We start from the raw sequence: 24,121 nt of genomic DNA, 5'->3' as shown, positions 1-24,121 counted from the left end.
TCCCTACATCTCCAACACTTGTTATTATCTATCTTCTAATTTTTTTGTTTACTACAACTCTCACTGCCTTCCATTATTATTACATTATTCCTGTTTCTCTGCACATAGAAAGACACTTAAACAGCTTTTCTCTAGTTCAAGTAGCTGATTATATAGAGTCCAAGTTCCCATGTGAAATAAAATTTTTTTTAATTTTTTTTTAAATTAAAAAAGACTGGCTTGAATAGTCTGAAAGAGCATTCCTATTTGCCTTTACTGATGAAAACAAGAAAAATGTCTGAAGAGGAGATATGTCAACTTTGTTAATAAAACAGAAATATATAAAAGCTGAAATAAGCTGAGCTACTTGAGTTAAAATTTAGCAGTTCAAACAAAGATATGAACCTTTCTGATTTGTTCTTTGTACTGATTAGGTTTTAGTCTAAAATGTTTTGGGCTCATGTTTTAAAATCAAGACAGGCATTCATGAATACTGTGCTAAAGGTAAAAAAAAAAATGAGCTACAAAATGGCGAGCTATAAAAAAGGTATCTTGAAATGTCTTGCTAAGAAGAAACTAGAAGGGCAGAAAGAAAATGTAACTCAGCTAATGCTAAAAAGCCAATCCCCCAAAAAGGAATAAGGGTATTAGTTATGGCTATAGTCCACAATTCTTACTCCTACTCTTTCCTTGCCACAGGTCTGGCCCACATGTTGCCACAACAGTTGATAAGAACACTGAAAAAAATCAGTACTGCTAAAGCTGATGGCAGGACTTGTGGGTTCTATGCATATCAATCAATTTATAGAAGAGAAGTGTCGATAGGACCCTCAAATGGCCAATATAAAACACAGTAGCTCTCTGTTTTCATAGAACAAGATTTCTATTTCAATTCCAAATGACTTCAAGCATATACAGCAGACTGTATAGGAATCAATAGCAACTGGAAGCTTATAGTTTTTGTGACCTTGCCCTCACGTACTTAAGTCTTCTCAAATTATAGTAGATATTTGTCTCTGGTGATGATCCAAAAAGGCAGATTTCAAGATGCTCTATGAACTGGTGCTAAATTGGGGGCTCTCTATCAAGGGCCTACAGATACCTCCCACAAGATATCAGTGGACAAATTCAGGGAGGGTGGGAAGCATGAGTTTGATTGGGAAGAAATTACATATTTATTTTCACTAAACTCTAACTTAGCATTTTTATTAATTTATAAATATACAGGCAACAAACCACAGCAGTATTATCAGCATCTATGACTATAACCAATAGAAATCACAATATAGCTGTTGCAGATATCTCAAAATAGCACACTCAGAAGATGGCGGAGTAGAAGGACATGCTCTCACTCCCTCTTTCAAGAACACCAGAATCACAGCTAACTGCTGAACAATCATCGACAGGAAGACACTGGAACTCACCAAAAAAGATACCCCACATCCAAAGACAAAGGAGAAGCCGCAATGAGATGGTAGGAGGGGCACAGTCACAATAAAATCAAATCCCATAACTGCTGGGTGGGTGACTCACAAACCGGAGAACACTTATACCACAGAAGTCCACCCACTGGAGTGAAGGTTCTGAGCCCCACATCAGGCTTCCCAACCTAGGGGTCTGGCAACGGGAGGAGGAATTCCTAGAGAATCAGACTTTGAAGGCTAGCAGGATTTGATTGCAGGACTTTGACAGGACTGGGGGAAACAGAAGCTCTACTCTTGGAGGGCACACACAAAGCAGTGTGTGCATTGGGGCCCAGGGGAAGGAGCAGTGACCCCACAGGAGACTTAACCAGACCTACCTGCTAGTGTTGGAGGGTCTCCTGCAGAGGCGGGGGGTGGCTGTGCCTCACCGTGAGGACAAGGACACTGGCAGCAGAAGTTCTAGGAAGTATTCCTTGGCGTGAGCCCTCCCAGAGTCTGCCATTAGCTCCACCAAAGAGCCTGGCTAGGCTCCAGTGTTGGGTCACCTCAGGCCAAACAACCAAAAGGGAGGGAACCCAGGCCAACCCATCAGCAGACAAGTGGATTAAAGTTTTACTGAGCTCTGCCCACCAGAGCAACAGTCAGCTCTACCCACCACCAGTCCCTCCCATCAGGAAACTTCCACAAGCCTCTTAGGTAGCCTAATACACCAGAGGGCAGACAGCAGAAGCAAGAAGAACTACAATCCTGCAACCTGTGGGAAAAAACCACATTCACAGAAACACAGACAAGATGAAAAGGCAGAGGGCTATGTACCAGATGAAGGAACAAGATAAAACCCCAGAAAAACAACTAAATGAAACGGAGATAGGCAATCTTCCAGAGAGTTCAGAATAATGATAGTGAAGATGATCCAAGACCTCAGAAAAAGAATGGAGGCAAAGATCGAGAATGTGCAAGAAATGTTTAACAAAGACCTAGAAGAATTAAACAACAAACAAACAGAGATGAACAATACAATAACTGAAATGAAAAATACACTAGAAGGAATCAATAGCAGAATAACTGAGGCAGAAGAACAGATAAGTGACCTGGAAGACAAAATGGTGGAATTCACTGCTGCAGAACAGAATAAAGAAAAAAGAATGAAAAGAAATGAAGACAGCCTAAGAGACCTCTGGGACAACATTAAATGCAACAACATGCGCGTTATAGGGGTCCCAGAAGGAAGAGAGAGAGAGAAAGGACCCGAGAAAATATTTGAAGAGATTATAGTTGAAAATTTCCCTAACATGGGAAAGGAAATAGCCACCCAAGTCCAGGAAGTGCAGAGTCCCATACAGGATAAACCCAAGGAGAAACACGCCAAGAGACATAATAATCAAATTGGCAAAAATTAAAGACAAAGAAAAATTATTGAAAACAGCAAGGGAAAAACGACAAACAACCCAATCCAAAAATGGGCAGAAGACCTAAATAGACATTTCTCCAAAGAAGACATACAATGGCCAAGAGGCACATGAAAAGCTGCTCAACAACACTAATTGTTAGAGAAATGCAAATCAAAACTACAATGAGGTATCACCTCACACCAGTTAGAATGGGTATCATCAGAAAATCTACAAACAACAAATAATGGAGAGGGTGTGGAGAAAAGGGAACCCTCTTGCTCTGTTGGTGGGAATGTAAATTGATACAGCCACTATGGAGAACAGTATGGAGGCTCCTTAAAAAACTAAAAATAAAAAAAATAATTAAAAAAAACACTAAAAATAGAATTACCGTATGACACAGCAATCCCACTACTGGGCATATACCCAGAGAAAACCATAATTCAAAAAGAGTCATGTACCACAATGTTCATTGCAGCTCTATTTACAATAGCCAGGTCATGGAAGCAACCTAAATGCCCATCAACAGACGAATGGATAAAGAAGATGTGGTACATATATACAATGGAATATTACTCAGCCATACAAAGGAACGAAATTGGGTCATTTGTAGAGACGTGGATGCATCTAGAGACTGTCATACAGAGTGAAGTAAGTCAGAAAGAGAAAAACAAATATTGTATATTAACGCATATATGTGGAACCTAGAAAATGGTACAGATGAACCGGTTTGCAGAGCAGAAATTGAGACACAGAAGTAGAGAACAAACGTATGGACACCAAGGGGGGAAAGTGGCGGGGGTGGCGGGGGTGGTGTGATGAACTGGGAGACTGGGATTGACATGTATACACTGATGTGTATAAAATGGATGACTAATAAGAAGAAAAAAATACCATATTCATTGCTACTTAAAATTGTAATAATTATTAGATCTACCATTAGACTTTGTTATTTAACATATTGATACAGAGACCCATATTACTAATTTTTACTATTTTGAGTATTTCAGTATTCCTTTGTAACCTACTGTATTTTATCTTATGAATTTAAAAACACTATTCTATGAAAGGGAACCCTCCTACTCTGTTTCTGGGAATGTACATTGGTGCAGCCATTACAGAAACAGTATGGAGGTTCCTTACAAAAAACTAAAAATAGAGCTACCATATGATCCAGCAATCCCACTCCTTGGCATATATCTGAAAAGATGAAAACTCTGATTTAAAAAGATACATGCACCCCAATGTTCACAGTAGCACTATTTACAACAGCCAAGACATGGAAGCAACCCAAGTGCCCATTAACAGATGAGTGATTTAAGAAAATATGAGATACACACACACACACACACACACACACACACACACACAGAGTGGAGCATTACTCAGCCATAAAAAAAGAATAAAATATTGCCATTTGCAGCAACATGGATGGACCTAGAGAGTATCATACTAAGCAAGTCAGATAGAGAAAGACAAATATTATGATATCATTTATATGTGGAATCTAAAAAATAATACAAATGAAATTTATATACAAAACAGAAACAGCCTCAGACATAGAAAACAGATTTATAGTTACCAAAGAGAAAGAGATGGGGGGAGGGATAAATTAAGAGTATGGGATTAACAGATACAAATTACTATACATAAAATAGATAAGCAGCAAGGATTTACTATATAGCACAGAGAACTATATTCAATATCTTGTAATAACCTATACTGGAAAATAATCTGAAAATATATACATATATACATATGTATCACTGAATCACTTTGCTGTATACCTGAAACTAACACAATATTGTAAATCAACTATACTTCAATAAAAACAAATACAAAAACAAAACAAAAAACCCACTATTCTATGGGCTGCATAATAAATATTTAACAGTATTGTTTCAATGTTAAATTTCCTGAGCACAACAATTTTAGTGAGGTTATGCAAGAGAATACATTTGTTTGTAGCAGATACATGTTAGAAAACATTGAGAGGGCTTCCCTGGTGGTGCAGTGGTTGAGAGTCCGCCTGCCGATGCAGGGGACACGGGTTCGTGCCCCAGTCCAGAAAGACCCCACATGCCGCGGAGCGGCTGCGCCCATGAGCCATGGCCGCTGAGCCTGCGCGTCCGGAGCCTGTTGCTCCGCAACGGGAGAGGCCACAACAGTGAGAGGCCCGCGTATCGCAAAAAAAAAAAAAAATATTGAGAGGTGAAGTATCATGATATCTGTAATTAAATCTCAAAAAAATACACACATACACACACACACACAAGAAGAGGCGTGAGAGAGAAAGAAAATATGGCAAAATATTAAGAACTGGTAAATCTAGGTGAGGGATATACCAGTGATCACTGTACTACTAGGGCGATTTTTCTGAGAGTTTAAAAAGATGAAGAGGTGAAATAATATTCTGGGGAGGGGTCCATAGGATTCAACATATTTCCAAAGGGATCCAAGGCACAAAAAGGGTTTTTTAAAAACCCTGCTCTAAACTCCTTACCTTTCAACTTTGCTTTCATATACCCTATGCCACAGACATGTAGGATCATTCACTTTTTCATAATACCCCAGAGTTCCTTACTTATGTGCTTCCCATTGCTTAGAATATCTAAACCTTATCCATTTTTTAATACTGAACTCAATTCAAATTTACTACATCCATGAAGGCTTCCCTGTCCTATTCCAGTCAAGGCAAATGCTTTCCTTACCCTGAAAGTACAAAGCACACTATTTCTAACATTATATATGGTAATTACTTCATATTACCTTGTAGAATGTCTTCACAATATTTGAATTCCCAAAATATCAAGCTCTCCATGAATGTTTATCAAAGGGATTAAAGGGATAGACATATGAAATGACTACATAGATGAATGATTGTCACACAACATGATCTGTGTCAATCTGCCAAATTCTCTCACTGTTACTCAATATAAATACTCAAAAACACAAGAGTGAATTTTCAGAAACCTCAAGGCCATCTTGAGACTCACATGACAGAAAGTGGCAGAATTAAAACTCCAGTGACACTTCCAAAAAGAGGAACAATGTCCACACCAGTTTCAACTTGGTCACAGATAACATTCAAAAAGAATTTGACTTCCACAGTACCTGTTCTTGGTAATGAAATTCATTATCCTCAATTTTCTGAATCTCTTCAAAAATTCTGTGAAAGAAGAAAATTATAATTAGAAGACAAATTTAAATTTCTCATTAGAATCATCAGCAAGAAAAGAGAAGTATAAAAATAAACAGACTGTCCATGTAAACCTAAATCTTTAACATACATTCACATGTAGCGGAATAAGGATACGGAACAAGTAAAGGAAATTAAGCAAGAAATGCCTGGAAAACCACCAACGCAGGACTAACGCATGTCTGTTGGTAGCCTGAAGGCTAAAACATATTAGGATTGACTCTTATAAGTATATATTACCTTTTTTCTGGGCCTAGCTTCTGCAGCATTTTTAAATACTGGAAGACAGTATGAGCAACCTAAAAATGAAACATCTAATTATACTTTTGCATAAAGTGATATCTATATAATTTTAAAAACCCTCCATTTTTATTATTTACCTCATAGAAATGTTCATAACCTTCATCAGTCAATGTAATAGAAATGCTGAACACTGAATAAGTAGAATTTTGCTCAAATCCTGTCTCACCATTTCCACCAAATAGTGCAAGAGCCCAGCACCTACAGTTAGGAGAAAAAATTAATCCAGTCAATATCTTGGGATTGATAGTCTACAAATACTTCAAATTAACAAAATAGGTAGGCTTTCTATGTAAAATTTGGGAAGCCCAGGCTTTGAAGCAAACATGCTTTCCAACAGTAAGTTTAAAAGTACAAATTTTTTTAAAGTACAAAGCCTCCCAAGGAATTGTACTGCATACAGGAATGATCAGAAGGAAATAACAGCCGTATATACTTCCTTAATGGAAACACTTATATTACAACATAGTAAAACATTATTAGTTTCATGAAGCCATAGTAATTTTTTGTCGAAGAGAACATAGTAATTTTTTGTCAAAGCATACTTTTAATATATTGTGAAGTATGTTCTGGGATGGCACAATATGTTAATGCTGGGAGGCATTTCTCTTTTTCTTTTTTTTAGCCGCACCGCTAGGCTTGCAGGATCTTAGTTCCCTGACAAGGGATTCAACCCAGGTGCTCAGCAGTGAAAGCGCGGAGTCCCAACCACTGGACAGCCAGGGAATTCCCCTGGGAGGCATTTCTCGCATCCCTTTTTGAGCCGTCTCCCAAGAGAAGCCTTAAAAAACACTTCAGATACTTCCCTACTTAGAATGCTAAGTGGGCTCTTTGAGACCATCAGCTAACCAACACAGGTTATGTAAAAAAGAAGCAATAAGACTGTATCTTTTCCTGACTAGAATAATCCTGAAAGTCTAAAATAAGGAGAGAGGAGGCCAGAATGAAAAACTTGAAATTCTAATAAAGTTCAGTAAGGTAAAAAGGTTATGCAAATCTCAAATCATATTACATTTATTGTGTAAGGCACATATATACTTAATGTCATTCATTATTTTTCTAATAAGCCTGCCCTCTCAGCTTTCTTTTAATAATCTAGTACACATCAATGTTTTAAAGTCTTATTTAAATTTCTCATCTACCTTCCATTCTTGAACAGTGTATAGAAAAATCAAGCAAGGAATTACTTTAATGTGTTTTGGTCCTGATTCTAAAGCTGTATTTCTATTATTTGGCTAGGCAACTTAAACAAGTGCTTAAATGCTTTAGGAAACATGGCTAACATACTGCTAACATGGCTGCATATACTGATCACAGTCCCCCATATTTATATGATTTATCTGCCCAGTGAAGTTTTCATTAACGTCTACCTTCTGGGTTGGGAAAGCCTGGAGATCCACAGCATTTAAATAATTGACTTCATTATTATTCAAATCCAAATTCTTGATTAGACCTAAATTTTCATGTAATTCTGGACTCTATTTATGAATTTAAAAATTTTGTGTACAACTATAATACTTCCAACATGGGCTAAAAGGTGGCTTCCAAGGAAATATACAAATATGATATGGCCATTAAAATAATCTAGGTTATGAAGAGACTTTAATTATTAGATTTGAATCTATGCTTCCTGGCAGACAAAGCAAAAAAGAAAAGAGTGGGTTATATAACACTTGTCCATTAATTTTCAGAGACTGCTACACTGAAAATACTTATTAATTAAATACTTGCTTTTTTCTAAGGTAAGAAAGAATGCTGCCTTTGCCTTCATGTCCAACCAGCCAAGAGATATAATGAAGCGGCTTCACCCTTTAAAAAAAAAGTTAAGGTCAGAAATTTTTTTAAATTAAGGTATAAATACCTTAATTTTACTTTAGAAAATCTTACTTCTGAGATTGATACTTGAGAATGTGATTACAAACTTATTTTCACATAAGTTCTACTAAATATGAAACTATAATTAATTTGACAGCAGCGAGATAAAAACAGAAAACATGGTGAAATTTAACTTCTTCATCTGAAATCACTGAATAAGTACAAATATTCCAAAATTTAAGAATTCTTTTGGATACTACTTTTTCTTTTGGATACCAATCTTACTTCTTTTCATGGTAAAATCATTATTTTTTCACCCAAAATAGAAATAATATAGATTCTTTATCATTTTAGAATCTGATGCAGATATGAATCATTCTGTATCCTTAAAAGCTTTTGGCATTGCATCAGGCTCTGTGGTAAACTGAAATGTGTTGCTTTATGGGTCAGAAAATCTAGCTTGTAGTTTTCGTTATTCCTTTAAGTGCATGATCTTGAGCAAAAGACTTAATCTCACTCTATTTTCTTTTTCTCTCTACTTGCCTAACTACTTACTCATAGGCTTTTCAGGAAAATGCAATAACAGGTGTAAAAAATATCTTATATAATAATATACATCTATAGTCTGAGGAGTTGTTTATGTGTTATTCACATCATCTTTTCCCACTGGCTTCCACTATAATTTTGGGAATATATTCCTACCAAAAATATACAGAAAAATCAAGCTAGGAAATCTAAACATTCTTAAATTTTAAACTTAGTTTACAGAATTACTCAGTAAACTCTTAAAAGTCACTGTTTAAAATATGAATTTGAAAAAAAACATAAAATATGAATGACATATTTTAGATTTCATCTATCCTAAAACTGACATAGAGGAGCAAATCAGTTAAAGAATGAACCCAGTTGAATACATAACATTTGCACGTGACCAAATCTAATTGTACTGTATTTGGTAACTCTGGAGGGAGAAACACTTGCTTCTTTGTAAAAAAATAAAATCGCTCCCCCAAAAGCTAATTTAGTGGGAGTTCACATATTTGGGATAAATGTCAGGTTAAAACAAATATACAGTTCATTAAAAAAATAATAATAACTGGATCAAAACATACAGAAATGGTAACAGTCTTTGGAAAACAGAATCATGGATGACTTTTTTCTACTTTTCAGTAATTTTCAAGATTTCTACAATGAATTACCTTAGTAATCAGGCAGAAGATAAACAAGGCTTTGTTAATTAACAAGAAATGCAAAAAATGGGAAAAATGGTATACATAGTATAATTCCATTTCCATTAAAAAAGATATGTTTTATATTCATTATTTTAATGTCTGAAGGATATATATGGAACTATTAATGTTGGGCATATCTTTGAGAACAGAGGAGAAGCAGAGCTTTACCTTTTACTTAATACTCTTTTGTCCTCAACATTTTACAAGCATATTACTCTTATAATAAAAATTTAAAACAAATGGAATAAACTTTTAAATATGCATGTAATCATTTTAACACTTTTTGGGATACTCTAACATAACTATACAACCAATGGACATTACTTTTTCCTATATTATCCTTGCACTAAAAAAAAGTAAGTAGACAATACACACATTCTCTGCTTTCTCACTGGAGGCATACTGTTCTTGTTAACTTCATGGGACTTGATTGTTAAAAGCATTTTTTACTGAGCTTAAAGCAATACACATTACTTTTCTTTCCTTCTGCTTGTATGTCTCTCTTCTTGGGTTTGTTTTGTTGGTTAGTTTTAGAAACTTAAGTTAAATTTTTATCAGTTCATTAGCATTTATTCTAATGAGAAAAGCATTTGTAGCCATTGACTGATCCTTATCTTTAAGGAACTTCTTAGCCCATGTATATTGCTCATGTAAAATAATTATATAAATAAACTGAAGTGTTTTCCTAATTTCTAAAAATCTGACCTCATTCCCAACTCAAGTAGGTCCTTGAGATTTATGCTGTAGTTGTATTTCAGGCTCAAAATTATTTAACTTTACTTTTGACAAGATCAAACTAAATGGCCACCACTGACAAATAAATCATAAGCTAACATATATTTGTACTCAAAGTGCTAAAGAAAATAATTACAAAAGTTAGCATTCACACTAAGATACTTAACTTCAAAGACTCAGGAAAGGCAACTAATTATAAGAAAACTCTAGCTTTTATACCCAAGAAGACATTAAAATATATAGCAAAGGCTTGAACAATCCAGGAGTAGTGAGGTCCTAGTTTACCATGTTACCTGTGTTTATAAATCCGGAATGCCCAAATTTAAACCATTTAGTATGCTTTTAAAATAGGATTCTCACTCAGTATCTAGTGGAGTAAATTTGCCTTTGAACTCTTACCTGTAATGTTGCTGTTGAGGGGGAAGTGCCCATGTGATGGTCAGAGCATGAATTTTTCTGATTGGAACAACTGAACAAAAATATTTTTCAGAAGAACAGATATAAGTGTTTCTCTATAACTTATATATACTATGTTACATGAAATTTTTAAAAATTCAATATATTTCATCCTCCAATAAGCATGGGAAAGTTAAATATAATGCAATTATTATTTCAAGTTGCCAATTTTCCAATTTGAATAATGCAATTTTTGTAAATTTCTTTTCAATTTGGTTTCACAGATAGAGAAGGCATGGATAAAAGAACTATGAAAATAGGCAAGCCCCTAAAGATGGATCCCTTCTTGCAAGAACAGGTACAGGACTAGGAGTCAGGAGACCCATGGCTGAAATCCAGCCCTACTACTATCTTGCTATCTGTGTTTATACAACCTTGAGAAAATCACTTGCATTTAACTCATTCTGAATCTGTTATGGTATGATGAGTGGGGTAGGCTGAAGTAACTCTAAGATTCTTCCCAGTGCTTCCCATTCTTCTATAATTCTTTGAAGAGAAAATCTACAGCCAGGAAGAATACAACCAAAAATAAGTTGTCTCTGGGAAGAGTCAGCTTAGATAAAATGGAGCCAGCAGCAGATAAAGAGTATGACAAAAGTCATTGGTCAGAGAAAGGGAAGAGGAAAGAGACTGGCAATGGAGTGAAGGAGAAGAAGGGAATAACTAGGCAATTAGGAGAAAGAAAAAAATCTGCCATGATAAAAAGAGCAAAGAAAGAGAAATGGTGAATTAGGAATGTTTCTGCAATATTCACTATGGGCAAACTGTTAAGTAAGTTATAGCATAACCATGTGATGGCTCATTGGGCAGTTATTACAAATATAATATTAAATGAAATAAGCAAGAGATAGAGTGTATATACTTTATAATCTCAACTACATTAAGAAAATATACCTACAGAAACTCAAAAGGAAATCTGCCAAAACCACTTCTCTGGATGGTAAGATTTAAGGGTAACTCCCCCCACCCATTTTTTTTTACACTAAATTTGCCTTCATTTAACAAAAATTGGTTTTATAATAAAGATAAAGGGAAATTATTTCCAAAGTGTTTTCCCATCCTCTATTTTTCTCTTTTAAAGGCAAAAAAGAGCAGAATATAGATAAAAACAAAATAGGAAAGAAACAAAAAACCAAGAACAAAAGGGAACAAGAAGAAAATAGGGAGAAAGCATGAAACAGACTCAGGTAGCATTAAGGTGCCAAACCAATGAAACTGCTACTAGTTAGTGGCCTGCTATCTGTCACTAGTTGGATTTCCACTGTCTACTCCCTTTCCAATCCAGCTGTACTTTCTGTTGTATTCTCATTTTCAAAGAAAATTGGCAGCCTCAGTTAAGTTTTAGAGAATGTGCTAAAGTTAATTTCAAACAGTTTTAAACCTTTGGTTCACGAACCTCTATAAAGTTTGTTAAATGCTGGTGTGTCAAATGGATCCGTTAAATGGCCAAAGTTTGGTTTGGGTAACCCACTGAAAATAAAACAAATACATTAAAATTTAATTGGCAAAAGCCTTTATAAGCAGTATCTTTAGGGATGCCTAAACTGATAGGTTTTTATAGTCTATTCTACATACTCCTGGCTGAAAAGCATTCTAGGCATAAGCGAATAGATGGCAACAAAGCTACAAAATCCTGAACTACACAAACTATTCTTAACCTCAGCCCCAATAACTCAAATACTTTTAAAACTCACAGGAGACAGAAAACAATGACTTGAAGGGACCTCGCCTCCCAATATTTACTGGCTCTATTAGTCCCATCCAACTTCAGTTCTCCTCTTAATACAAAGCCATTTCAGAAAGAAAACTTACACTAGAGATATTTTTTTAATCCAAGAAATATACATGGAGAGATTCTTACATATAAAGTACAATATTAGGCACTGTGGTATTTGAAAAACTTGGACTCTTCCTTCTAGAGGCTTCCCACCTGGTTGAATATACTGTAACTAATATTTCTTCTAAAATATGGTCAGTATGAATCAGTATTAATTACCTAGAACACTTTTTAACCCGTCTGATTAAGGAACCAAAGTTCTTAGTGTATAATATGTAAAAGAATTTTTTTTAATTTAAAATTCTTATTAGGAATTGATTGACAAGACCTAATGAATCCGTCTATTCAATATACCTCTGATTTTATTAGTAAAGTTTCACAGTGAAACACACATTTCAATCTGCCATTTGACATTTCCATAGCTAATACTCATTTCTTATCAAAACAAACAAACAAAAACAAATTAAACAACCCCATAACTTTGGCACGGCTTTCATTATCTTAATTAGCATACTTAAAAGTATTGCTAATTATCAACAGGAGTTTACATAAAGCCAAGATAATAATAACCAATCTGTTGTTATTACAAATTATTCCAACATTTTTAAAGCTAATTTTTCTTTCATAAATTTAAAACAAATTGTCTTGGAACAAAGAATTGGAAAGAGTCTAGCTTACTCACCTGATGCAAGAAAAAATAATCTGATTTCATTTAGTTTACTAAAATGCAAACTGCTAAGAGTGGGAAGAGACACTTTGCTTGAGAATTAAATTTTCTGTATTCTTTGCAACAAAAAATGTAACAATAAAGTATCTTTTGAATATCTGTATTATTTTGATGAATTTGAGGTGGACAAAAAAATAGTAGCTTTCTGAACTAGAACCCTACATCCAATTTCTAATAAAAGGCCATTTGATTCAACTACAATATATGCAATAGACTTTTCAGGCAATATGTAAAGTCACTCATCAACTACAAGAGTATTTTGTTTATGGGGAAAAAGCATTCCAAGTTCCAAACAACTGACTTAAAAAACAAACCTTCAGAACTTAATTTGCTCAGAGGCAGGGGATACGTATATGTATATGCTACCTCTCAATACAATATTTGCTTTCATATCATAATTTCAAGCACTGTACACAGTAACAGAAAAGCTCTGAATAAATGTAAAAGGAGGCACAAATTCTTCAGAGTTACTGCTTACTATAAGTTTACAAGCTTATAAATTCTGAACTACAGAAACTATGGGATCTTTGGTTATCTTAGTTTTCCCACTCCAAGGCTGTGCAATCTTGCTAAACTACTTTAGTTCTTAATATAATCACCTGTTTTAAAAAAAATAAACTAAAAGCAAAAACCTCTGGGATTCATATGGGAAGATATGAATCTTTAACTCTTTAACTTTAGCTTCTTTAACTCTATAGGTGTATGATTTATGAAAATAAATGTCTTACTTGTTTGGTATCTGAGAGAAGATTTCAGTCACCCACTTTTCTAAAGTATCCAGTGTTTCTTCGTGGAGAGGGCAGGAAGGAGACAGGGAAAGGCAGTGTTGTTATTAAAGGTAGAAATGCAATTATATTTCTCACAGATCTTTAGCTATAAAACAAAGGAATACTTTAATTTGGGCATCACTTGCCACTCCTTAATCAGTAATAGGAAAAATAATATTTAAGAAAACCTTGAGACACATATAATTTTGTTAAGACTCCTTTATTCTTTCTCCCTGGCAAAGTTAGAAAAAACACACAAGTAGAAAAAAAAGTTTTTGTTTATCATTAGGCTAGATGAAGGACCAAGAGATAAAAATACATCAATCATCCTCCTACCCCATTCCAAAACTTACTTCCTCTAGGAAGATTTCTCTTAACTAACCTACACTACCCTTCTCAGCAGCTCATCAGTACTATTATACTCCATTTACTTTACATTAATTTACACTTGCTGTGGTTTTAATATATGTCTTCTTAGGCTGATATGATTTCTATCTTCTTTTGATTCTTTTCTTATATTTCATAAGAAATTCTTCTGAAATTTCTAGTAAAACAGGAGATCTAAATGAAAAAGGAAACCTTTTAGCTTTATCCCAGTGACTCGTTACCATCACTGGATAGTATTTGTTAGTTTCACCAGCTACATGACTTTCACTAATTCTCAAAAGAGATGCCCCAGTATATAAATACAAGATGCAAATTAGACTAATCAAGTTCTGAATTTACTCTATACTATTTATACTGATATTTCACTCTTAAATGATATAATAAATGCTGAAGCTCCGAAATCAACCGACTCTAGACTGGACAAGGTTTTCTAATCAAACACGTGGGGCTTATTTTAGAAATCTGCAACAAGCGTTAATATGCTCATATTTGTTATCACAGAAGAAGAGAATGAAAAAGAATCAATACCTAGTTGAAGAAAAATGCATGTTCATGACAGATTTGAAAACAAAAATTAATTAAAAATTGCAAATTAATATTACATACCAAATACAGGATTGCCTATTTTAATAAATGCTGTAAAAGGAATCTAGAAGCACATTTGTAGTTTGAATGCCATACTATATCTGTAACTTTATGTTCAAGTTAACTTTAGTGGACTAATTTTGATCCTAAACACAAAAATATTTTATAATTAAGTGCCAAATCAGCTCTGATCTTAATTTTGACAATGAGAGAGCAAAATTTTATAAAAAGGAGAATCACATTAGGGTGACAGGATTAGTTTTTCAAAAAGAAATATAGAAACTATAAGGTACTGACATATCAAAATGAACAGTTCAGCAAATGACTGACTTTGAAGAACAGCCTAAGGAGATTAAAATATAAAGAAAACAAAAGAAAGATACTATGATTTCTTTAATGAGAAAAGTTGACACAACATTATTTTCAGTAATGATAAAAGAAGGAAAAGAGTAGAGGTATTGACCAGTATTATTACATTTAAGATACTTCTGCTAGCATCACCATGACAGACTTCAATTAATCATGCCATTTTACCGAACCCTATGTAAGGATGAAAAGACAAACACTGTGCCCTTTAAGAGTTTATGATTAATACAGATTAAATGCAAAACCAGAGATAACAGAGGCAGCAGCCAAATGTGGCTTAAAAGGCCAATTCATGGGACTTCCCTGGTGGTGCAGTGGTTAAGAATCTGCCTGCCAATGCAGGGGACATGGGTTCAAGCCCTGGTCTGGGAAGATCCCACATGCTGCAGAGCAAACTAAGCCCATGTGCCACAACTACTGAGCCCGTGTGCCACAACTACTGAAGCCCATGCATCTAGAGCCCATGCTCCACAAGAGAGAAGCCATTGCAATTAGAAGCCGGCAAACTGCAACGAAGAGTAGCCCCCGCTCGCCACAACCAGAGAAAGCCTGCACGCAGCAATGAAGACCCAACACAGCCAAAATTAATTAAATAAATAAATAAATAAATAAGTTTATTAAAAAAGAAAAAACAATTCATGATCAATCAGTACATTAATACACTCATAGACTAGCCTGGAGTTAAGACCTATGTCTATAAAAGAAAAAACATTTGCCTGAGAATCAGATGATTTTGTGCTTCCCTGAGCTTTGCCTCTTCAAATTCTGATTTTCTTTAGTTCATATTAGGATCAAGCACTAAAGTATTATAAATTAACAGTGAACTGCAACATTGATACGACAGACAAATTCTAAGAAAGCACTACTTCCAAATAATTCTAAGGGCCATAGTACACAATATTACCTTTGGATTGAACCACTAAAGTCATGTAATGAGCAGAATAGTAACGCATCCAGAATTCTCTCAGTCTAGCATGTGTATCAATATTATTTCTTTTTGGTTCATGTTTGAGAGTCTCAGCATTTCCTATAAAAAGATGGAAAAGATTATAGAAATAACTAAGTTTATTAAGTCTCCACACCGACAATGCATCCTTTGCTACTATATTTAACTAATGAAATAACCCAAGTGACTCAAAATATTGAAACAGTATATAATAATAATAATAAGACAAAAATTCATAAGAAACAATTTCAAAGTATATTTTAACACATAAGGAATTACTCTCTAGTTGGCAATACCTTAACAACAGTAATTGCCTTAAGCTTCCTTTCTTAATAATTAGTCTACTATTAGGTTTTAGTAATATTCTGTATAATTCTTAAAAATAAACCACATAAAGCAAGGATGACATACAAAGTGTATATAACTGTACAAACAAGCAAACAAGCAAATCATCCTTTGAATGAAGTACCATTTAGATCAACTCATTCCAGATTCTACTCTGTGGTCAAGAGGATTAATATAAGGCTATAATAACTGAATTCTAACACTAAGAAAAAGCCATAATAACTGAATTCTAACACTAAGAAAAAGCCATTATGAAAAACCAGATATCATTTAAACAGCTTAACAATTAAACAAAATTAGGTCACAGCTCAAAAACTACTAAAGAAATTATTGCTGAATCTCTGTTGATAATTGGAAATGTCAGGTTGGGGAAGAGCACACACTTTATAACCAGATAAACAGAGGTTCAAATCCCACATCCACCACTATCATATTTAAGAAAATTAACTTCTCTGAGCCTGTTTCTTTATCTTTAAATGGAGATTATAATGGTACCAAGCTCGTAACATTGTTATGATGATTGAATGGGATAATTCATGTAGTGTTAGCAGAGCATCTGGCACCCAGAAAACATTCACAAAATGTTAGGTGCTATTCCTCATATATCCAATGTTAGAGAACCAAATATAGGCATGCTGAAGTACTTTCTAGTTGAAAAGCTTCCTACCTACCCTAAAAGGTAAAAGGTACCTAGCTACCCTACCTTTATAACTTTCCATTCTTTATAAACTTTTCATACTCTCAATCTTCCTTAACTAGAAAACATGAAATAGATGAAGTATTTAGTATCTTACCCCAAAAAAATTTCCCCATAGGATGTCCAGGTCTAGCAAGGCTTCCAAACAACATTTCCTTTCTGTTTGCATCAGAGGGTCTTGCAAGTTGATATTCTGTCAGTTTTAAGGAAACACTTTTAATAAAATGAAATTCAGTACCTTGCTTTATTATCTGGAAATTCAAGCTTAAAAGAACTGAAAGTAAGGAAGTAACAAAAATTAATTTTATGAATAAAGTGTAGTAAGACTGAAGCAGGGAAATCAATGATCTAGGACAAGTTCTATGACTTAACACATTCTCTAACTTTGGGTAGTCAATTCACCTTTCTAGAGATTTTCCCTTATTTTCAAATGAAACAGGCAGTTAATAATCTGAAGGTTATTACTGTGAGAACTAAAGTATTGCCATATCAGTAAACAAAAGATGTTGCAGCCATCAAGCCATCACATTATAGCCACAGGGACGGTGCGCCCTCAGGAAGCTCAGGATGAGAAAACATAGGATACTGGACCCAGATAGCTGTGGTGCCTATCAAAGGAATGATTTTAGTGAGCCCAGACTCTTGCATCTTCCCGTACATAGAAAAGCGCTAAATTCCTTAACTTGAGATATCTCGGTTTCTTTTATTAACAGTAATCTTCTGATGTTCCGACTACCTGGTCTTTTGTTGCAAAAAAAACTCCTATATATCCTAGCTCCCCCGCTTGCCTCTTTGGAACAGTTTTCTCAGCGTTATCTGAGATGCTGTGTCCCAGGCTTGAAGTCCTCAGAAAATCCGCCAAATAAAACATAACTCTCAACTTTTAGGTTGTGTATTTTTTTCCAGTCAACAGATGCTATGTCCAAGATCTTACTGATGAAAGTGCCAAAAAAATGTTAAATCAAACTCCTTACTGTCTGGGAACTTTGTCATATATATTGTTTAAATCTCCTCCAAAGACAACTGTGTTGGTAATAAAGTATTAATGGTTAAAAACAATCACTTTGAAGTCAGAAGTATCTTGGCTAGAATCCAAGTTCTGCCATTTACTAAGCTATACAACCTTGAGAAAGTTATCTAACTTCCCTGATTCTACTTCTCATTTATAGAATGGAGTTACAAGTACCTAGCTCATAGGATTCTTATAAGAATTAAATAAGATATATTCCTTCAACAAATATTTACTGAACATCATGCAGCAGGTACTACTAAAACTAGCTGCTGGAGGTAGAAGGTTCAGAATCAAAGCAAAGGCAAGATATCAGGCTGAAGAGTTAAGAAACAATTTTTGAAAGAGTACTTCTAAGCCTCAGTTTCATTGTATGTCAAATAAGCATAATGGAGGTAATAATCATAACAATGCACATAATAAGTGCTCAATAAATATTAGCTATTTTTGTGGGGGGGGCTTCCCTGGTGGTGCAGTGGTTGAGAGTCCGCCTGCCAATGCAGGGGACACGGGTTCATGCCCCGGTCCGGGAAGTTCCCACATGCCGCAGAGCGGCTGGGCCCATGAGCCATGGCCGTTGAGCCTGCACGTCCGGAGCCTGTGCTCCGCAACGGGAGAGACCACAACAGTGAGAGGCCCACATACAGCAAAAAAAAAAAAAAAAATGTTAGCTATTTTTTTTTTATCATAGGAGTAATGGTAAGGCATTACAAATGTTTAATAAGGAGAGTAACATTATCAGATCTGGACTTCACTAAGTTTATTCTGGTTGTAAATGTGGAAGCAAAAGTATAGACAGGGAAACTGATTAGAGGCCATCACTGTTATACTTGGTAAAGAGAGTGGAAACTAAAGTGGTGACAGAAGAGATGGAAAGAAGCAAAAGTATATTCGATAAAATACTTCAGTTATAAGCCATGAAGTCTAAATCAAAGATGAGACAGTAAAAAATATATACATTTATAATTTCCATACCTGGAAAACATATGTAGTAAAAAAATATATACATAGCTTCAACAGAGTAAATTTTTTAAATCTCTGTAAAAATTATGAAGATATGGCTCTAACACAGAAGAAACAATTCCATTATTAAGGTGACAGGCTGAATAATGTCTCCCAAAGATGGCCACATCTTAATCTCCAAAACCTGTGAATGTGTTACCTTATGTGGTAAAAGGAACTTTGCAGTGTGATTAAATTAAGGATCTTGAGAAGGGGAGATTATCCTGTATTATCTGGGTCCCAATGTAATCATAGGGTCTTTAAAAGAGAGAGGTAAGAGGATCAAAGACAGAAGATATAAAGACAGAAGCAGAAGTCAGAGAGGAAAGAAGATTCTACACCCATGGCTCTTCAGATAGTGAAAGGAGCCATAGTCTAGGAAAGTAGGTGGTATCTAGAAGGTGGAAAAGGCAAGGAAACAGATTCTCCCTTGGAGGCTCCAAAAGGAATGCAGCCCTGAGGAAATATTTTAGACTTCTGACCTCCAAAAGTTTAAGAAAATAAATCTGTTGTTATTTTAAGCCTGAGTTTCTGGTAATTTGTTACAGCAGCAACAGAAAACTAATGGAGTAGACATATAAACATACCTACAAAAAGTGATTCAGTACCTCCTACAACTGATAAAAATAGAGTATAAATACTGAACACTTAGAGAACACACTCAACCACTTGATTATATAAAAAAAGTCTTTGGCCATATCCTCAGTCTCAATTACTAAGGTACAATATGCAGGCAATTAATCATGCTTATGTAAAAGTATGAACAATCATTAAAATAAAGAGCTAATCATTAAAAATAATTTTTTTCTCTATAATCTTCTTTTAGCAATAAGTTAATCCCATTTTAAAACCTACCCTGTGGACATTTATGAGCTTCTGTGATTAAATGTATTCAAGAAAATTATAAAACACTGAACAGACCTATCTGCATTGTGCAAATAAATGCTTATAAATTTGTGTGTATAACCACTCCACTGAAAGATTAGACCAAAAACAGATTGTCAATGCAGGGCACGGTGATAAAGTAATGAAGGTAAAACAAGATAATAAATTAAAAACTCAGGAAAGAATCTCTTCCATAAGCAGGTGGCGAGGAATAAAGGAAAAAGAAAATGAAAAGATGATTCTACCAGGATAGCTGAACTTCCTTTCAACTCCTCTCACATTGAATGGGCCATCCAAGCACGCAGGCAACTAAAAGCATGCGAATGAGATGAGAATGATAGAATAAAGACTATCACATCTGAATTGAAGAAAATAACATCTGATTATTGAGCTTTCAAAACTAGATCTCATTATTTGCAGATATTGATTTTGGAAAAAAGAAAAGCTAAGATGTATGAATATAATACTGACTTAGACCTGGCCTAGAGCTGTTAACTCTTAATGGTCTGCATACTATACATGTTAACATGTAAAACTGTTAAACATTTTGTGGTTTTAGCCAAGATAAATTTATGCTGTGTTCACAAAAAATATCAGTATCTATCAATGTATAAATATTGAGTCTCCAAATGATCTTGTTGTATGTTCATAGAATCTAAACTTAGCTCTTGTCTTATTTATAATTTTCTGATGTCTTATAAATGCAAATAAAAGAATAATATATCATAAACAGTACGCTAAAAAACAAAGCTGGCTAATGAATACTAGTTTATTACACCAGTTAAAATATAAGACCTCTCCCATCTCCCTAATCTCAAGTAAATCCTTCATACTTAGAAGGTTAAGTAACTAATGATATATACCTAGCTATTTATATCAGATCACAAATTGAAATCTAGGTCTCCTATCATCAAAAACAAACAAAAAAACAGGGCCTTTAGCTTAAGTTCATCTTAAACCAAAACTACTTATTGTATGTGTGTGTGTACATATCATATATCACATATGTATGTGTATATATATATATTTCTGCATAATATTCAAAATATAATAAAATATATTCTGAATTAAACTTGTAAAATTAAATTAGACGTTTAATCTTTCTTTTTTGGCTGCACCGCACAGCTTGCGAGATCTCAGTTTGCCGACCATGGATTGAACATGGGCCCTGGCAATAAAGCACTGAATCCTACCACTGGACCGCCATGGCATTCCCTAGACATCTAACCTCTTAAATGCCAATTTCAACCCACTCTAGAAACTGTATAAAGAAAAAGACACTTGAAAGAATTAAAGACACAGAATATAGTTCCTAGGTCCCAAAAAGTAGGGAAGGCTTTTGGAGTTTTCCTTAGTTATTTTGGTTTTTCATGTATTCAACAAATACTTATCTGGGCCTATGAAAAAAACAGACACTGTGGGTAGGCAAGTAACAAAAATGAAGAAAATAAATCCTTGATTGTAAGGAGCTACTAGAACTAGGAGGAATCTAACTCCATTCCACCCTCTTTTACAAATAAATAGAGGGCCACAGTTAGTGACATTTCTATAAGTAAAACACAGTTTGCTGCCTTCAAGACAGTTCTTTCCAGCCATCTGCAGTTTATTCAGCCTAGTGAACGCAATAAGTGATTATTAGAACTAGACAGTCAAGCCAAGAGGGAAAATGCTACAAAGGGAAGAAGTAGTACAGAGACCTGGCCTCTTCAGCTATGCAAGCCAAGCCTAACCTATGTGAACTAGAAATCCCCTCAAGTCTACTGTTACATGTTTCTAATGCTAAAATAAGGAAGCAGGGTTAATCTGCAGTGGTGCTATTTACTGGTACTCTGTAACTAAGGGATACGTGCAGCACAATTCTCTAATGAACCTGCACCCTATAGAGACACACAGCCTTCCTTATGGTCTTCAATATTTAAATCACAAAGATAAGAAAAACTGTCAAAAAGTAAAATTAAACGCATTTCCTGTTCAGGAGTTTAGTTTCTTCATCCATAAACATATCACTATTGTTTTCGGAACTACAGAAACTCAACCCACAAAGCACTGACACACAGAGGCAACAAAAAATAAGCTATTTAAATATCAGGATGGTGCTTAAAATAAAGCCTCAGAGAAAATGCCTCTTCATACAAAAAGAGTATGTGAACTTTTAAAGTTTTAACACCCAGTATTAGCTTTAAGAATTAGGCTCTTATCCTGCAAAAGGTCAGTCACTGTGGTAAAACCCTCAAAAAACAAAGGCTGAAAAATCGAAAATCTACCATTCTTTGACTTATTTCAAATATATACTGAATTAGACATTTAATGGCTTCAGGAATAAACATAACATATCTATTTTAACTTAGCCCTTTATAATATAAAGAGTGACAAAGAATGGTAAATGTGCTAAACGACTGGATCAATGAAGGAAAAAGCAGCAAGACATAAAGCACTTACCACTATCAACAGCTTCAACTTCCCGGTCAATTGCATCTCTGATCATTAGTGGATGGATGAAGAATTGGGCCCATCTGAAAAAAAAAAAAAAAAAACTGTTTGGTAAAAGCTTTTCATCAGTCAACATCTACTTTTTTAATTAAGAAGCTTTACTAAGATGGAGATTTAGTTCATAATCGTGCATATAAAACCTAAACAATACACAGCATTTCTAGATTTTAAAGTCTACAAACTACCTTTTTTCTATTATGAAATATAATACCCATACAGAAAAGTATTATATATAAAACATGGGCATATAGACTATAAGGTAAACACCTGAGTGGCCACCACTCAGATCAAGAAATAGACCACTGTCAGAACTCTAGAAGAACCCAGCACCCACCTTATCCTCAGAGTTAATATCATGAATGTTATGGGAATCACTTCTCTGCTTTTCTTGATAGTTTTACCACATATATATGTATTTCTAGGCTGGTGTTTCTTGATCTTTTTTTTTCCATTATCAACCCTAAGTAGCCTTTTCAGAAATTTTCTTCTAATCATTCCCAATGACATTTTTACACACATATACAATCTGTTTACATATTTTATGTGTATCTGTGATTTTATAAATAAAAAGTATCTGAGGCCTACTTTTTTTAACTTTTTAAGTTAAATTTTTTTTAATTTATTTATTTATTTTTGGCCGCGTTGGGTCTTCGGTGCTGCACGTGAGCTTTCTCTAGTTGCGGCGAGCGGGGTCTACTCTTCGTTGCGATGCGCCGTGGGCATCTCATTGCAGTGGCATCTCTTGTTGCGGAGCATGGGCTCTAGATGCACGGGCTTCAGTAGTTGTGGCACGCGGGCTCAGGAGTTGTGGCTCGCTGGCTCTAGAGCGCAGGTTCAGTACTTGTGGTGCACAGGCTTAGTTGCTCCACAGAATGTGGGATCCTCTCAGACCAGGGATTGAACACGTGTCCCCTGCACTGGCAGGCGGATTCTTAACCAATGCACCACCAGGGAAATCCCAAGTTAAAATTTTAAAGGCTATTAGTATTTCACTTAATTTTATAACTGTATTTGCTGTTTAATGTAATATATTCCTTATATAAATTGTGATGCATCAAATTACATATGCAAATTAACAATTTATATAATAACAGCAATGCAATCAAGTTTTTAAAAAATTAAAATTCATTTTTCCAACAAAACACATTGAAAAAATTAATTTCCTACAATATTTAATAAACTTTGAACTTTTGCTTGCTCTGAGAAGAAACTTTTAATTTAATTAGCTACTAGATACTCATTAAAATATTACTGACATTTTTTTCTTGTCAGTACTTAGTATAACTAATGAAGGGTTGAATAACTTTTGTTGAACTAAATAATAAAACAGAATATTTTTATTTAATTCTAAAAATCAAAGTCACACACAAAAGCAGAGAGAGTCTCAAACATAACATCCACAAGGCAGCCAATGGCAACCAACTGACACACACAGACCACTTCTAGTGATGACTTCAAGATCAGTCATTTGAAAGTCCTCCAATCATCTATCCACCACAATTTTGTACCCCTGACCTTGCAGACGCTCTGCATATCTTCCACAAACTCAATGTCAGAGTAAATGGTGCTCAGGTCATATTTGAGAAAACTCAAAAAGAAATCAAACA

General features: G+C 34.7%; 1 protein-coding gene across 3 annotated transcripts in view; it reads right to left on the bottom strand.

Annotated features, from left to right (window-relative positions):
* The window catches only part of NRDC (nardilysin convertase), a 92,400-nt gene that overhangs the window by 24,182 nt on the left and 44,097 nt on the right, over positions 1 to 24,121 (bottom strand). For all 3 annotated transcript variants that reach the window (XM_007459618.1, XM_007459619.1, XM_007459620.1), the window contains 10 exons: positions 22,464 to 22,537; positions 17,226 to 17,321; positions 16,045 to 16,167; positions 13,764 to 13,821; positions 11,928 to 12,001; positions 10,475 to 10,544; positions 8,025 to 8,102; positions 6,374 to 6,494; positions 6,234 to 6,292; positions 5,909 to 5,963 (listed from right to left, as the gene is read on the bottom strand). In XM_007459618.1, the coding sequence (XP_007459680.1) occupies positions 5,909 to 5,963; positions 6,234 to 6,292; positions 6,374 to 6,494; positions 8,025 to 8,102; positions 10,475 to 10,544; positions 11,928 to 12,001; positions 13,764 to 13,821; positions 16,045 to 16,167; positions 17,226 to 17,321; positions 22,464 to 22,537 (808 nt within the window). The remainder of the gene's footprint in view (positions 1 to 5,908; positions 5,964 to 6,233; positions 6,293 to 6,373; positions 6,495 to 8,024; positions 8,103 to 10,474; positions 10,545 to 11,927; positions 12,002 to 13,763; positions 13,822 to 16,044; positions 16,168 to 17,225; positions 17,322 to 22,463; positions 22,538 to 24,121) is intronic.

The sequence above is a fragment of the Lipotes vexillifer genome, unplaced genomic scaffold (assembly GCF_000442215.2).
Source record: "Lipotes vexillifer unplaced genomic scaffold, Lipotes_vexillifer_v1.1 scaffold525, whole genome shotgun sequence".
Classification (NCBI taxonomy): domain Eukaryota; kingdom Metazoa; phylum Chordata; class Mammalia; order Artiodactyla; family Lipotidae; genus Lipotes; species Lipotes vexillifer.
This window is presented reverse-complemented; position numbering and strand designations above follow the sequence as displayed.